At 38.0% G+C, this 14,771-nt stretch overlaps 1 protein-coding gene across 13 annotated transcripts in view; it reads right to left on the reverse strand.

Moving 5' to 3' along the window:
• Window positions 1-14,771, reverse strand: part of AOPEP (aminopeptidase O (putative)) — a 197,469-nt gene that overhangs the window by 102,217 nt on the left and 80,481 nt on the right. For 12 of the 13 annotated variants that reach the window (XR_010608594.1, XM_065661655.1, XM_065661654.1 and 9 more), the window contains 4 exons: window positions 13,404-13,593; window positions 11,499-11,608; window positions 6,449-6,551; window positions 6,226-6,333 (listed from right to left, as the gene is read on the reverse strand). Coding sequence is in view for 12 of the 13 variants with exons in the window: in XM_065661655.1 (XP_065517727.1) it covers window positions 6,226-6,333; window positions 6,449-6,551; window positions 11,499-11,608; window positions 13,404-13,593 (511 nt within the window). In the remaining variant the exon portion in view is untranslated. The remainder of the gene's footprint in view (window positions 1-6,225; window positions 6,334-6,448; window positions 6,552-11,498; window positions 11,609-13,403; window positions 13,594-14,771) is intronic. The other variant, XM_065661656.1, reaches the window with a different exon arrangement.

Consider the following 14,771-nt stretch of genomic DNA (forward strand, 5'->3'; position numbering starts at 1 on the left):
TAACAGTTTAAGCCCCAGGTGATGGAGTCACTGACTAGCTCCAGTCAAAGGCAGAATTTGTTTCTCATTTACCCTGTGCCAATGAACTATGCTCTGATCACTAACAATTCCCTAAAAAAAAATGACCCAGTATTGTGGCAACAAGAAAACATCACATAAAAGGATCTGGGCAAGGATTTCTGGTAAATCTTCCTTGTGAGTATTTAAGATGATATCAGTCCCCTGGCATGGCCCTTCCCCAGCATTTCTGAGTTGGGTTATTATCCCTGTGTAGCACAGCAGCAGAAAGTATCCGTGCCTGAGCTGCCCAAATTCAGTTGAGCACTTTCATATAGAGCAATATTAGGTACATTGTCCATACTAATTGGATTGAATTCGTCCTTTTAGGTGTGGTGCGAATAACTAAGGGAAGCAAGTCTTAAATCACCCCAGCTATACTAGTAACAGGGTTCCTGTCAGAGCCCCAGGTCTTTCACAAAAGACATCTTCGTACATGTCAAAACACCTCCTAGCAGGTAAGTCCATTTAGGGACCAGGTAAGTTGGAAAAAGTACGTTGACTGTCACTTAATTCACTGAACAAAGCCTTGTCTTTCCTTCTTACCTTATTAATGGGTAGGTTCAAACTAGACCCCAGGCAAGAAAGTGAAGGCATGCAACTTGAACGTGCCTTCTCCTAACACCAGTGCCTATGTTGTCTCAAACTAATTTGAAATGTTTTGATTTCTTCAGAAATTACACGATTTCTCACCATCCACTAAAAATACTAAATATACCACCGCCTAAAAATTTGAATTAAACATAAATTCCTCCTATTCTACATGTATAAACATGTAAGACCACACATAGAGCTACGAAAAAGATGAGGAACTAGATCTGTTATGCATCAATGGTTCTACATAGAGCCCTCAATTGTTCTTCGGACTTCTGTTTAAGACTATCCAGCAGAAAATCAGGTGAGATGCATTTGACCCTATTTAAAACACAACTCACTAAATCAAAAGCTGGAGCTGTGATTCAGCACTAATAAAGCCCACATGCTTTGAGTGCTCCTTGTCAGTTTACTTTAGTCAGAATTGAATAATTTCTCATTTCTCCTATCAAACTGTATTGCATAACAAGCTACCATGTAATTTTAAGCTTTAAAAATACTAAATGGAAGCTAAGCAAATACAAAAACTTTAGGTCAGCAGAGAAGTGAGATAGATACTACTGTAACATAAATGGAAATGCAAAAAGATACTCCACAGCTAAGAGTTAGGCTCAAGACTTGGTTAGTTCAGCTGCTATGGAAAGGATCTGTGTACTCTACCAGGAAGGTCCAAGACATTTTCACATATATGGGTCACTTCCCTCATAGAAGACAGTTATATGTGCCAAACTTACTTCTTTTAAAATCTTCATACTTGAGATACAGAATAGCAAAAGATACTTGGGGCTTTTTTATACAGCTATACTTTTGGACTTTAAAATGTGTGACACATTAACTGAGGTTTTAATTGCTCATCTGTATTATACATAATTATAAAACATCTGGGCTCCTCTTAGCTTCACTACTCTCTGGTTTCTTCTCCAGTTCCATTTGTAGCTCTACTTCGTTCTGATCTCTGTCATTTTAAAATAGACAGTTTATCTTATATCATTACACAAAAACTATACTAAAAAAAAAGTCTTCTCACAACACAAATCTTGGCTTATACCATGTTAATGACTTTTACTAACCCAGTCTTACTTAAGCACAGTATTTCACTTTCTTTCTTTCAAGATACTTGTAGTAAAATATAAATATGTCCTAAAGCTAGTCAGATTATAGAATATGAATACCATGGGTTGTCAAAATGTGCACTATAGTTAACTGATCCATACATTAATCACTTGTCAAATACATAAGCATTTTAAACACAGTTAATTTCAGGGTAAAATGTATGACCTAGTGAAGCAGTCTTTTTTTGTTGCCTTACACTTGTTAAAAGGTTGAACAGAAAGAAAAGCATACTGTACAGTAAATACAGTGTCTCTGAATAACAAACAGAGAACAAAATACCAAGCAGCTGCTTCATATGAGAGCAATACCTATTTTACATAAATGAGGCAAAGATCTTTGGTAAAAAAATAATAAAAGGACTGTGATCATGCAGTAATTAAAGGTTGTCTTATAACACACATATATATGGAAAGTGAATAAAGGCTGTGTGGTGCACAGCTAAATAAAAGCAGGAATATGGACATTTATGCAAGAATTGGAACAGGAAATGAACTCAATCTTAGCAAAACAGACCTATCTATTTCTGTTTTCCAAGTTTATCAGAATGTAGAAAGCAAAGACCCCTGTTCTGGAGGCTGCTCTGGATGGGACAGTGCCAGAGTCCAGACCATGCCTCAAGGATGTCAACAGTTTTTTGTTCAAGGTCCCAGGTCAGTAAGCATGGAACACTAAGCATGAAACTGCAGAGACAAACTTTATCTAAACTTTCATCTAAAGAAGAGATTCTAGAGGTTGAAACATCAAAATACATGCACACTGCATTCTTAGACTTCCAATTCTAGTTACAAGAGTTCTACAAGCTAATGAATAGTTGAATGGAGATTTGTGTGTGCAAAACTATAACACTATGATAATAGTATGTACCCATGCAAATCAGTGTGCTGGACATGTTATATAGGTACAGAGTGGGCTTGGATCCACACATCTGCCTTTAAAACTTTCACAAATAGCATAAATTATGATTTTTAAGCGCTGCCTCCTTGAGTGTAATTTTACTACAGCAAACCATAGCTTGTATCAGACAGATGACTACTACAGATGTTGGGTTATTATTATAGCAGACAGAAATACATTAAAATTGAAGTCTTCAAACAATTAAATTCCCAAGGTGTTCTTATTTCAGTATCATACTGAACACCAGCTTTAACTGTTTTAGGAATATCAGCAACTTGCACTCCTTTCTATTTATTTATAGTCAGTAACACTCCATTCATTATTTTAAAAGTTAAGTCAAAGCAGTTAGTGACTGAATTCTCTCACAGAAAGAAAAATGGAAGATTTTTTAAAATCTTTTTCAAAGATTCCAGACTTGCTTTACTCGTCTGTTGCTAACTCAACTAAAATAAACAAAAACTACTATTAAAAACATACTGAGCACGCAATCAAAATGAAGGAAAAAGGCAAACTGATTAATGTTTCACATCTGAAGTCATTTCCTTGCACCTGCAGCTCCCATCTAGGAAAAATACTGCAAACACCACTGAAAACAAGACTAGTATTCAGAACATGGGCAATTATTTTCACTGGGTTTACTTTCCCTCATCGCTACAATTCCTAAAGCTGGGAACTTTCACAATTATTTTGGACAAGGTGAAAGTACAACATTATGATATTTAAACCTACCATTCGCACCTCTATTTATTTTTAATCTTTTATTCATTTAAACACTGACAGAATGTTTGTTCAAAAAGGAACTTGAATAATAAACTTTGTACTAACTTGACTTCATTACTTCTGCATTTGCAATTCCTGCTGTGATTGCTTATCTACCAATATCAGACACTAGCAGAAACATAATCTTTAAGATTTCTTACGAAAAAAGTAAATGCATTTACAACTGGTTATAGCCCTATCATTTCCGCATCCCCTTTGCAGTTTTTACATAGTGACCAAACAACAGGATGATGTTAAAATCCTGTTCCAAACAACTTCAGTGGGAGATGGATTTAGGCTGCTGTGAAACAAGGTTAAAGCACGAAAAGCACACAATAGAAGTTCTACAGTACACAGCTCTTTTTCCACCAAATTAGGTATCTTCAAATGAAGGAAAGTAAGGAACTAGATTTTTTTGACCTACATTAAGTACATACCTATGGACATATTGCATGTATTTAAATAAAAAGTAACCTAAGAAACCTGCAATAAAAGCATGACTTAATATTGCTTGCATAATTAAAAACACTGAACAATGTTTTTAACCAATAACCAGAATGGTTGTTTTTGGGGTGCAGAAACAACATACAGTATTTCATCTTATGAGTCTGAAGTTAGGTGCGCTACAGATTAACATTTCATAGCAGAGTGCTGGACAGAGGAAGAAGTCTCTAGTAGATGCATAGTTCAATTGCAATGCAATCTAGCTACCATGACTAATAGTACAATGTGCTAAGACATTTTGCAGCATTTAATCAGTCTATTGACACACCTCACCTCACATAAACCAGGAGCAACAAGCTCACATTTTCTGACCAAAATGTGAGCATCTTTTCTTAGCACCAGATTTAAACAGTGGGCTGCTTCTTACAAATCCTGCTGTAATTTTCAGTCAGTTTCCACGTGTGTAATAGCAAAGCATCATATTTATGATTTTGGACATCATAATGTAGACAAGGCTCATATAGTCACTGTCATTTTCCACACTATGTCAAACATAACCACTCAAGGTCTCAATAACATGGTTCAGGAAACAGCTGCAGCAGTGGAAACATTAACTCCCTTATCACCCCAGATGTTCCTCCACAGAGTAAAGCTGCCACAGTAAAGCTACTACGCCTAACTTCGGGGTGACTTGACATACAAAATACAGTTCTGTGATCTATCTGTAAGATACATGGGCATACATCTCACCCCAGGAGAGTGAAACAAAATATCAAGCACATGAGCAAAGAATCCCTGTGGCTAGAAGAAACAGGAAAGTGTTAGACTCTATTCCCTCAAAATCACAGGCCCTTATTCTGCATTGCAAGGAGACGTGTATCACCATCCTGAATCCCCTCAAAGATTTTAACTGCAACTCAAGAAAAGACAGACTTCAGCGAAGAAACTCTTTTCACAAATGTATTCCTCCTCTCTCTTCCCCCACCCCTCACTCTCATCGCACTGACCTTCTAGTGGTACCAAATGTTTGTTATGCTGTTTCTTTTGTTCCAGGCCTGGTTTTAACCATGATGAGTTCAGTGCCCTGCTTCACAGACACCCCCATCAATGGTTGTTTTCACAGCATTACCGAAGCAACAAGCAGCAGTGCCATGGCACAAGCTAGACTCATCACCAATGAGAGGATTCCCTAGAACTTTGGTTTTGGAGAAATATGTCATTCTGTTCTCAAAATAAAACACTGGAGAACAAGACAGTCTCTTCTTTTAACACTACAGCCAGTGGTTACAGGACATTTTCAGAAAGACTTAGCAGGAGGTAAATTTCTATTTATAACCCCAGTTGGGCTCTCTACATAACAGATGGTATGAGACACTGTGGTGTGACTTGCTTAATGTTTTCTTTTGAAGCTATTCCACTTTGCATGGAGTAATTATATACCATTTATGTCAGGAAGAGAACAACTAAGTCTGTAATTCAAGTGATTAACATATGCAGTTGGACTTAGGAGGATAGATTCATATTCCTAATTCAACATTACTTTTTACAACCAAGCCTTCTGTCCTGTGAGAACAACTGCTTTTCAGATAGGGCTGCTACTGCATGGTATCTCTGTCAGAGAAGGTCTGCTGAAAGAAAGAAGCAGAACATCTTAAACATCCTAGAAGGATGTTTCCTTCAGTAACAAAATGCCTAGGAAACATGGGAACATGGACCATGATGAGGGAACCTATATAGAGGCTGTGGATACAGGTGGGTGTAATGTCAGAGTGATGGGGACATCACTCTCTGACTTAATGAGAAAGACTGTCATGCTCATAAGAAAGGCGGTGAAGTTACAAGCATTGAATGAAGCAGCATGCAGAGAATCAGAAATAAAATGTGCACACACTGTTACGATGTGTAGAAGTTTCCAGTTGCATTCCTACTCTGTGCTGCTTCTCTGTCAGAAACAGAGAGCTATCAAGGAGAAGGCTGACTGACCACAACCAAAACCCATGAGCTGAAAGACTACAGGAGACAATTCCAGTACAGTAAATGACCCTGTCTTTGAGAACACCAGCACCTACAAGCACTGACCTTTCAAAGCATCACGTTTAAAGAAAAAAAAAAACCAACCCAATACTAAAATCACCCACTGTTTATATTAACAGATACTAGTAGGGTATCCAGTTTATGTATCACCCTAAAAAAAAATGTTCTGTCCTCTACCTGGTAGGAATTTTACCACTGTTGCCAAGTCACAATTGCCTCTCTCTTTTCACCACAGAAAGTGGAGTTTTATATAGTCAAACCAAAAGTTTAGGTAATTTGTTTTGTTGGGCTTTTTTTCCAGAAAGTGGAGAGCAACCCCGAGCACAGTACCTGAGAAAGGACAAGCTGTCCATGGAACTTATGGACAAATTTTCGTAAAGATGAAAGGTATGAAGCCTCTCCTATTGTCCTTGCCAGAGACCGCAAAAGGAAGTAACCCTGCAAATTAAACCAGAAACAAATAGGATGCTATGAATTTGTTCATGTCTAAAAAAAAGAAGTCTTTACCATATCAGTCAAGCAATTTAATTAAAAATCAGCTGACAACACTCACCTTTAGGTAGTGGACCTGCATGAAGACTTTTTCTGCTTTAAGACCATGTTTGACAACGGATGCTCCAGACTCACTCGTTTCTCCTGTGCTCTCCTTTTTGGGCCTAAAATGGCAATGGAGTAATTAAGTCTTGGAGAAGTAAATAAAGAAATTACTCATACATTGCACATTTTTATAGTTGAAAGCATTGTGAATGGCATAGTAAGTTTAGACACCTGTGACTAGTTCAGTCTTTTTTTCTACCCTAAGTAAATAACTTGGCTTAGACAGACAAACAATTTCATACTTTTAATGCAATTTTGTACATAGGTGACCAGACAGCTGGGTTACAAAGAAATACATCACTATGTTGGTGTACTCTCTTCACGGCTAGCGTGGCATCACACTGCATGCCATTCTACGGTGCAGACTCATTATGAACAAAGAAAAACAAACAAAAAGAGATAGGGGAAGGGGAAAGGAAAGTAGAAGGAGAAAGGGAGAGGGAAAGGGGAAGAGGGAAGATGAAGCAAAAAGGGAAGGGGAGGATATTGAAGTCATTATGCTCAAGTAGAATTTTCTCTTCTTATACCTAAACACTGGTTTAATAGTTTACATGACTATACTTGCAAGAATCACCTCTTTCATCTGCATGCAGAAGAAATACCCACAGCAGTAAAGTGTGGACGACTTCTAGGCTTTTATTAACACAGAGTGAAACTAAAGAGAAGCTATGCAAACATTTTTTTCTTCATTTGTAAGCAGTGCCTTCACAGTTATAGTACACAGGACCCCTACAGCTTATTTTCTTCCATCAAGAAAATGTCACAGCTGACAGTGGTCTCTGGACAGATGCCTATCTTAGGAGCCTAACCGTGTGACTGAAGTAACCTCCCCAGTTCTAAGTGTGGATTCTGAAATGGCCAGTCTTGGAAATCAAACATCTTTCCTCCCAGTTCATCAGAACAGGGGCAACATAGGCTACAGCAGTGCAGGATTCTTCAAAGCACTGATACACTTCTCATGAGCTAATCTCTGTGATCAAATTTATGTCTATGTCTGCTTTGAGGAAAACATTCTTCCTTTTTTGTATCTGTGCAGCAGTTTCTCATTAGTTTTGGCCAGAGCGCGAAGCTGGATTTTTCACTCTTTAGGCACTATATTTAGAATGTGCGCAGATGAAACCCACTTCACACAGTAAAAGCTTGATCAAATACAACTGTTTGAAATAAAATAGAAAAAAATAAAAGCAGATTCAATTTTACACTGTTCCTAACACATTCCTTTAACATGCTATAGTTTGTATTTTCTTTCAACACTGAAAGGAGGAGATCAATAACTGATTTCTTATCCTGTGGCAGCAGACAATGTAATCATTGCAGACCCACTGCAGGATAGCAGAGGTCCACCTGTTTCCATTCTGGATCAGCCTCCTGGAAGGAAGGCCTGCTGGCAACTTTTCATTGTTCTCTGCAAGTATAAAACGCCAAAACTGCTTCATTTCTCCCATAATAAATAGGCCAGTCAATAGACTTTGAAAAATGGAGTTTGAGCATGGGCTACAGGATCCACACTAAACTGAAATACCTCCCATAATCATAATTGTTCTAAATTAGGGAACCATACTTCCTTCCTCCTCCAGATTTGTGCCTCTGTACATACTAGCAGGTGAATGGAAAGAAAGCAGTATCCCATCTGCATGATTGTACTCAAGAATTTTATTTTGCAAAGGGTGCATATATATACCCCTAATAATGTCTGCAAAAGAAAAAATATTCAGAAATTTACGTTGTACGTATTTATGTCAGTACTTCAGTACACTATTTTAAAGCAATGCTTAGTATATTCACAACACATTGAAGGCAGAAACTGGAGGTGTGTTACACTGACCTACAAAACCTGGCAACTAACCCAGTAGATGAAGCTAAGCATAATGTTAAAGGCAAGCTGATATAAAGTAACCGAGCTGCTATGTGGCACATTTTACATACTGGACTATTTCTGAAGGAAGCAGGAATTTTGTTTGCCAGGCTAAGAAGTATTTTGTAGAAAGTAAAATCACAATTCACCAGGAAGTACCTCATAATTAAATGCTCTGATGCGTCAGGCAGTCCTGAAAACCTACGGAGACTACGAGAGACCATTTGAAAGCTGCATTTCCTGTGTGATATCTGTGTCTACCTGTGTGATAGAATAAAACTCTTTAAACCCCTACAGAGTAGTCAGAGAGCATTGCTTCAGGAGGGAAATGGACTTGACTCAATTGGAACTCAGAGACAAATTTAGAGTTAGATATCCACACTGGTTTGTCTTAAGGAAGAATCACGAGCTGAAGTTCAGTCTTATGGGCCAGGACATGAAACAATCTCAACATCAGCTTTATTCCACAGAACAAAATAGACTTCTCTAGTTTTTGCTGTCATAATGTGAGACATTGGATGAGAGTGATGGATTTGATGGTTGCCAGCAGACTGACTGCCAGCACATACTTCACAGGTGCTTTTATACCTGCAGATTTGCTTCAAACTCTCAGAAATTACACAGGATTCTGCCTGATGTCTTACCCTGTATGAGCACTACAGTGCCACAAACTTCTTCCAAACCAAGGACTGCTGGTGCTGCCTTTCAGAGCTGCTGCCTGCTGAAAAGACACTTATCTATTTCTTTCATACATGACTTCTTTTTTTCACAGGAAACCCATGAGATGCTACTATAATGTAATGCCAAATATCCACAATAAGAAGTACCATCACGCTGATGATCAGTTTGCTGAGTGGCTTTCACCTAGTCTGAACAGGCAAAGCACAAAAAATCATATGATTGCCCAGCAGGCAACAAAAAAGTAATTGAAGATTAAGTTTATGCTTGGGAAGAACAGGTTGGCTGATTTTTGTTTAATTCCTGACATAATTGGCAAGAAATAACAAACTCTTATCATTTATTTTTAATATCCTGGCATAAAAACACAAGCTTGAACCAGCACAAGTCCCAGTACAGACTCAAAACCCAGTGCGATGCCAAGATTGGAATTTTCTCTCTCATAGACAACCTTTGGAAAGCACATGCTTTCAAAAGCATATACTTTCAAAAGGAAGAAGAAAAAAAAACCCACAAAAAATCCAGTAAACATGCCAAGAGAGAACTCTCTCTATTCAACTCCATGTCACAAAAAGAGTGAACCAGTGGTAAGTCCTTAAATACAACCACAGGAAACTAAAGATAGCAAAAAGGAAGAGATTGCTAGGATCCTGAGCTGGCATCATGTTCCGCTACTGAAGTGTACATTAGAAGCATATTTTTCAAACAAGAAATGATACGTCATTCTTTTGTATCAGCACTGAGAATACCACTGTGCAAAAGGTAAGCAGCATGCTTATTTGAGACTTATGTCTACTAACTGTGGAAGTGAATAGAAAGCTTAAGTTTCAATTTCAATATAAATCAATCCTTCCTGAGTTTCAAGCTGCAAAGGATATTTTGGCCCTTAGAAAAATGATTTTAGAGATTTACACCACATAGACATTATATTAAAAGTAGCAACTACGCAATTAGCACAGAAGACAAATGTGGTTTCATAACCTTGAAAATGGAAAACATACCTCAAGATAAGCCTCATATCACAAGAACCAGTGTTCCTAAAAACCATTAATTTTAAGACAAACAAACAAAACCCTCAGCATCTGTCAATCAGTACTTGTATTGGAAGCAGCTCCATGACAGCTTGTGATAAAGCCTGCTTTTGTATTTACACCTATCATCAAATTGCACAATTACAAATACATAATTTCACTGACTCTGCGTATATGTAGGATACACAATTAACTAATAGACATGAAGTAAAACAGATCAATGAAAGACTACAATTACGCAGTTGGTGAAATTTTCAGATTAGATGAGGCCATAGAGAAGAATTTCTATGTTGGTGAACAATCTCTATTGCCCCAAAATAAAAGGCTTTAGGTCCTATGGAAAAAGCAAAAAAAGAAACAAAGATCTCAAAGTGAATGAAATGGCAAAAGTCTTCCAAAACCATGTAAAAGATGATCATACAGAGGATGGGGATCAATTCGTTCTTCACTTCTACTTGGTGAAAGAAATGAAGAAAACTACATTTTTTGAACAGTATTTCAGCTGTGCATTTTTAATTGTTAACACTAAAAACAGCTTAGCCAGGAACCACAAAAACATTTTTATTGAAGGTTTCTGAGTAAATGTTTGATAAAACCTGCTTGAAATGGTCTGTGTATACTGCCTGTATCTCAGAGTAGGAGAACAGTCTACATAATCTCGTGAAATCTGTCCCTGTAATTCCATTATTTGACCAAAGCTAATCTCAGCTAGGATTAGTAAATGTGCATTTTTTGGTTAAAGACTGTGGGCAGACAAGCAGTGGAGATGTTAGGCAGCCACTCGAGGTGAAAGACTGCGTCAAATTCCTATGACACCAATCAGCACAGCCCAGATTACTTATCATTAGCAAAGCAAGAATCTTTTTTTGATCAAATGTCTTTAGCTATGTAAGAAGAAGCCTTGAGCTCAGCATCTGGTACCTAAAGACCAAATTCTTGTTTAAATATGTTTATTATGCACTTCTCATTAAAAAAAAAAAAGAAAGAAAAGAAAAGAAAAAGATTTGTGTAGCTCATTGTGTTTTTTCCCGTTTTTTAAATTTTCATTCAGCTTGGCAGTTCGATATCATACTCCAGTATGTGCTTGTCTTCAGCCACAGAAAATGAATCTGCTATGGCTTCAAACAGTGAAGTGTGTCAGGAAATGGCCATTTATTTTTCTTCAAGAAAGGGTCTTGTAAACTGCTTAGAGACATTTTATATCAAACTGAATCCCATGTTTTTTGAAAGCATTCTGTAACAAACAGAAAAGCAATTGCAGAATTATAGAGCAGACAAATAACCTAGTCAATTTAATTTCACTTTTTTTTTTTCTTCAGAGGAAATAAGGAAATGTAGATTTAATCAGATTATTTGGATGTATATCCTTTGAAAGGAGCAAATGGTGGAAAACAGTAGAGACAGAACATGCAAAAGCAGAAATTAAACTGTCATACTGTTACCTTAAAACTTGCAGCTCTTCTTCAGAGTTCTGCACCTCATCTCTGAGTCGGCGCCAGCGAAGTAAAGCTTTCAATTCCTGCTGCCCTTTTACTTCATCATGTGACAGCTGCTTAGTATACAAAAAACACCAATCACTGATTGCTGTTTCCCAACAGACAATAATAATTTTGAGAAAGACAAACTTGTTTTGTTTCCCTTTAATGCGCAGAAGCTGCAGGAAACAGTACCTATATCCATGTTAAAAAAACCCAACAAAACAAAACCCAAACAACAAAACCCAAACATAACAGTTGCTGCTATGAGAGTTAATAGCAGCACTAAGGAAAACAGAAGCCTCACTGTGTGCATCAAATCAATAGTCAGTTAAATAGTTCTGCCTGAGGAGAGAGATGGGCATGTTGTTTTCCCTTTAGTGACTGGCAATAAGTGAACTGAATGTACAGCACAGTTACCTGGCAATTTTGGTTGCATCTTTACTTTTCCCAGCTTGAAAGAAAAGAGCTGCTTTGTATCCTGACTTCACTCCTCTTTCCTATTTCTTCTGTTACATTTGTGAAAGCTCTCTCTTGTACTTTCCTCCATATACACAGTATTAACAGAGATGCATGCTTACAAAATAAATGCCAGGTTGTCATCTTACAAATAACTGCTAATTAGTATTTCTCTATTATAAGAAAAGACGGAAGATGGGAGAAAGCAAAAGCAGCTAGTATTATCCTGCATTATACCAGCATTTCAGTCACAAGTGAAGTTACTGTCAGGCAGTATGGACTATACTCATAATCCTACAATGGTACAATTGCATAATTGCACAGCACCAAAACTACCCAATAAGGCTGAAAAAAAAAAGGCATTTTTCTGACCTTCAAAATTAACAAAGGTGCCCAATCACCCTGTTTTGTTGCTTACTCCTTTCCACTTAGCTACATGGAAGGGCGTCTGCTACAATGAAAATGCTTTCAAGTGACTCGCAAAAGCAGAGAATTAATGGGAACAGGTCACAGCAGAGCAGTGATGCCCAAGTAAGGGCAGAAATTAGTTTTAGGACCAGAAGGGAAAAGCAAAGTGTTTGGACAGCCTTTGTCTCTTTCTTGTTCCAGAAACATGGTAAGTGACCAGAAATTCTGTTCTGGTTGGTGGTATAAATATTCCTGATACTTGACAGAATGGAGGTTAGATATGATATTAGTTCCTTGTCCCCACTGCTCTTCCACAGAGAGAGGTCTGCAGTCTTGAGGGGCAGAACCAGAGCCTGACACAAGCACAGGAACAAGTGACAAACATACAAAATGCTTGACATAGCAGGGGTACAACAAAAATAAGAATTAGATCAGGAAACCACTTTACTAGATGTCATGCAGTGTACGAGCTTTTCACTTTGAGGCAGACAATGATTTCTAAGCCTCTGACATGGCGGTAAGTTTTCCTGGGCAGTATAAGAGAAAAAAAAGTGTAAGTACTCTATTCATTAGTTTCTGTTTTGTTCTGAAGATTGCTTCTTGGCTATCCACTGGGCAAAACCAGACCATTTTCATCAGGTACCTGGAATATTACAATATTCAGTAAGACTGGTGATTGTTCCAGTTTCAGGAACACAATACAAGTGGAAAGAATGCAAATCAACAGAGTAATATAATGGAGTAGTACATTTGTAGGAAGGTAATCATTGACAAACAGACGTTTCCATTCCTATTTGCACTGACCTCTACTTCTGCAAAGATTAGTATTCACTGTGAACAAGGAAGGATTATTTTTTTAAATCACGTTAGCATGCAAAATCCAGTATTATTTTAAAAGACTTGTATTCCTAACACAGGAGGTTTAATTTATATCTAATTCACAGCAGGGTATGTAATTTTGATTTCCACATAATTGAATTGAGAAGTGGTGTATCATCACCTTACCTGTTGTGCCCTAGCCCAAAATATATCTTCTAAAAAAGTGGCAAACCCTTCACTTAACCACTCTTCAGTCCAATCGCGAGCACCAATGGCCAGTCCAAACCAAGCATGAGCAATTTCATGGCACAGACGTGTTCCACAGAGCTGGCTCCCTCCTGACAGTACACTCTGTGACAGGAAGATGATGTGTGGGCTGCACAATAGAACGAGTGACAGAATACATTACTGACCTGTTATAACATGCACTACATGGCCATAATAATATATAGGCTTTATTACTCTTGTCAGCCTCTATTACTATATGCATGATTAGGTCATGACTGATAGTTTACAGCTCAGGTGTTTTTAGAAATAAGGCTGTACTTTATTGTTGGTTGGCAGAGAATCAAACTAAAATTCTGCCAAGCAGTTGGTTTGTATTCAACTGTCAAGCAGCTATGACCTGGAAAAAGTCACTTAAAGTTTGGTATTTTTCAAATTACAAGACTGATTTATTTCAATAGAAGCAGTTTATATACAAGCCAGGATAATAAAAGATGAGCAGGTGCACACATAGGCAGCAAGTGTTTATCAGTTAAATTATCAAAGCTGGAAAAAAATAAAGCAGAAACTTTTATGAAGAAAACAAATGACTATCCAAAGGCAACAAGAGTCATGTATAGTAAAACACATGGGTTTATTAGAACTTAAAACAAGCTAAAAAGATATCACTTGATGATAATTTATCATTTCTGCAAATGCAGAGGAAGGAAAACATCCTTTACCACAAGCACAGAAGTCAGCAGACTCCATATTCACTAAATACCTGCTTTTCAAAACAGGGGAGAACAACCCAATCTGTATCTACTCTGGACTCAGGTACTAGAAGAATTTGGATGGGAAAATGTTATGAATTATTGCTTTATTATATAGTTTTGATGAGAAACTTCACATGAGCTGGCTTCAGTGTGCACTTGCAGCCCAGAAAGCCAACCGTATCCTGGGCTGCATCAAAAGCAGCACGACCAGCAGGTCAAAGGAGGTGATCCTGCCCCTCTACTCTGCTCTCGTGAGACCTCACCTGGAGTATTGTGTGCAGTTCTGGTGTCCTCAACATAAAAAGGACATGGAACTGCTGGAACAAGTCCAGAGGAGGGCCACGAGGATGATCGGGGGACTGGAGCACCTCCCGTATGAAGACAGGCTGAGGAAGTTGTGGCTGTTCATCCTGGAGAAGAGAAGGCTGCTTGGAGACCTCATAGCAGCCTTGCAGTGTCTGAAAGGGGGCTATAGGGATGCTGGGGATGGACTCTTCATTAGGGACTGTAGTGACAGGACAAGGGGTAACGGGTTAAAACTGAAACAGGGGAAGTTTAGATTGGATATAAGGAA

Source organism: Lathamus discolor, chromosome Z (assembly GCF_037157495.1).
Source record: "Lathamus discolor isolate bLatDis1 chromosome Z, bLatDis1.hap1, whole genome shotgun sequence".
In the NCBI taxonomy this organism is placed as follows: Eukaryota; Metazoa; Chordata; class Aves; order Psittaciformes; family Psittacidae; genus Lathamus; species Lathamus discolor.